Below are 1,112 nucleotides of genomic sequence, written 5' to 3'. Positions count from 1 at the left end.
GGGGAGAGGGGAGAGCAGCCTAGCGCGGCGGGGAGCCGCCCGCCCGAAAAGGAGGAAAGGACCCAGAGACGCCGATTCTGCAGCAAGGACAAGAGCGACATAGACGCAAACAGAGTGGAACACGGTCGAGGAGACCCAGAAGAAAGCTGAGACCTGCGGAAACTCCGGGGTGGTTGGAGAAGGCCGGAGACACAGAGGGTCCGGAGAGGGGAGAGCAGCCTAGCGCGGCGGGGAGCCGCCCGCCCGAAAAGGAGGAAAGGACCCAGAGACGCCGATTCTGCAGCAAGGACAAGAGCGACATAGACGCAAACAGAGTGGAACACGGTCGAGGAGACCCAGAAGAAAGCTGAGACCTGCGGAAACTCCGGGGTGGTTGGAGAAGGCCGGAGACACAGAGGGTCCGGAGACCTGGAGCCAGCGGGGCGGGCGGAGTGCCGGGGCGAAGGCAGGGTCTGACTCTCGGAACCGGCCCAGCCTGGCCGGGAACAGGAAGCTGAGCCCCAGAGGCTCGGAGAGGGGGGAGGACACGAACCTCCTCGGGCTCCGGGGAGGCCTGACCTCCACTCACACCGGCGGGTTTGCCAGCGAACCCGTTCGGGGGCACTGAGCCTTTGAGAAGCTGGTGACAGCTACGGGACTCTCCAGAGAGCGAGGCACAGATGCGCGCTATCCCGCCTCAGGGGGCGCAGGCTCGAGTAAAACGCCCACCCGCCCCCACTTCTGCCTCCCGCGGCCTCTTCCTGAGGCCGGCGAGACAAACTGCGTCCCCATCCAGGTGGGACCCTCAAGGATCAGGGTGGGAGACCCTCAAAGCAGCGCCATGGAGCCCACGGCGGTGACAGCCCGCTTTGCACGGCGGGAAAAGCAGCGCATGAACAGGCCAGAGTCTGCTGCAGACACACGGCAGGCTCAGGGCCGAGTTCCTGCCCCCCCTTCTTCTCCGAACCCCCAAATCTATCTAAATGGGGTCTGGAGGTCCGGCTTGGACACGGTTCAGTTAGCAGATGAAACGGCCGCCAATTATTTAAAAAACAAAATACATGGATTCCATTCTCCCCGAAAGTGAAGGGAAGCTTGGGAGAGCGAATTCGGCCCCGAAGGGTGAGGGCCGG

General features: G+C 63.5%; 1 protein-coding gene across 1 annotated transcript in view; it reads right to left on the bottom strand.

Annotated features, from left to right (window-relative positions):
- Positions 1-807: 807 nt before the first annotated feature.
- Lhx5 (LIM homeobox 5) overlaps positions 808-1,112 on the bottom strand; it is a 6,134-nt gene continuing 5,829 nt past the window's right edge. Inside the window, exon 5 of the mRNA XM_010604186.1 lies at positions 808-890. Coding sequence (XP_010602488.1) covers positions 808-890 — 83 coding nt within the window. The remainder of the gene's footprint in view (positions 891-1,112) is intronic.

This window comes from Fukomys damarensis, unplaced genomic scaffold (genome assembly GCF_012274545.1).
Source record: "Fukomys damarensis isolate Sample0158 unplaced genomic scaffold, DMR_v1.0_HiC HiC_scaffold_12, whole genome shotgun sequence".
Classification (NCBI taxonomy): domain Eukaryota; kingdom Metazoa; phylum Chordata; class Mammalia; order Rodentia; family Bathyergidae; genus Fukomys; species Fukomys damarensis.
Note: the sequence above shows the minus strand (reverse complement) of the source record. Positions and strands in the feature narration are given on the sequence as shown.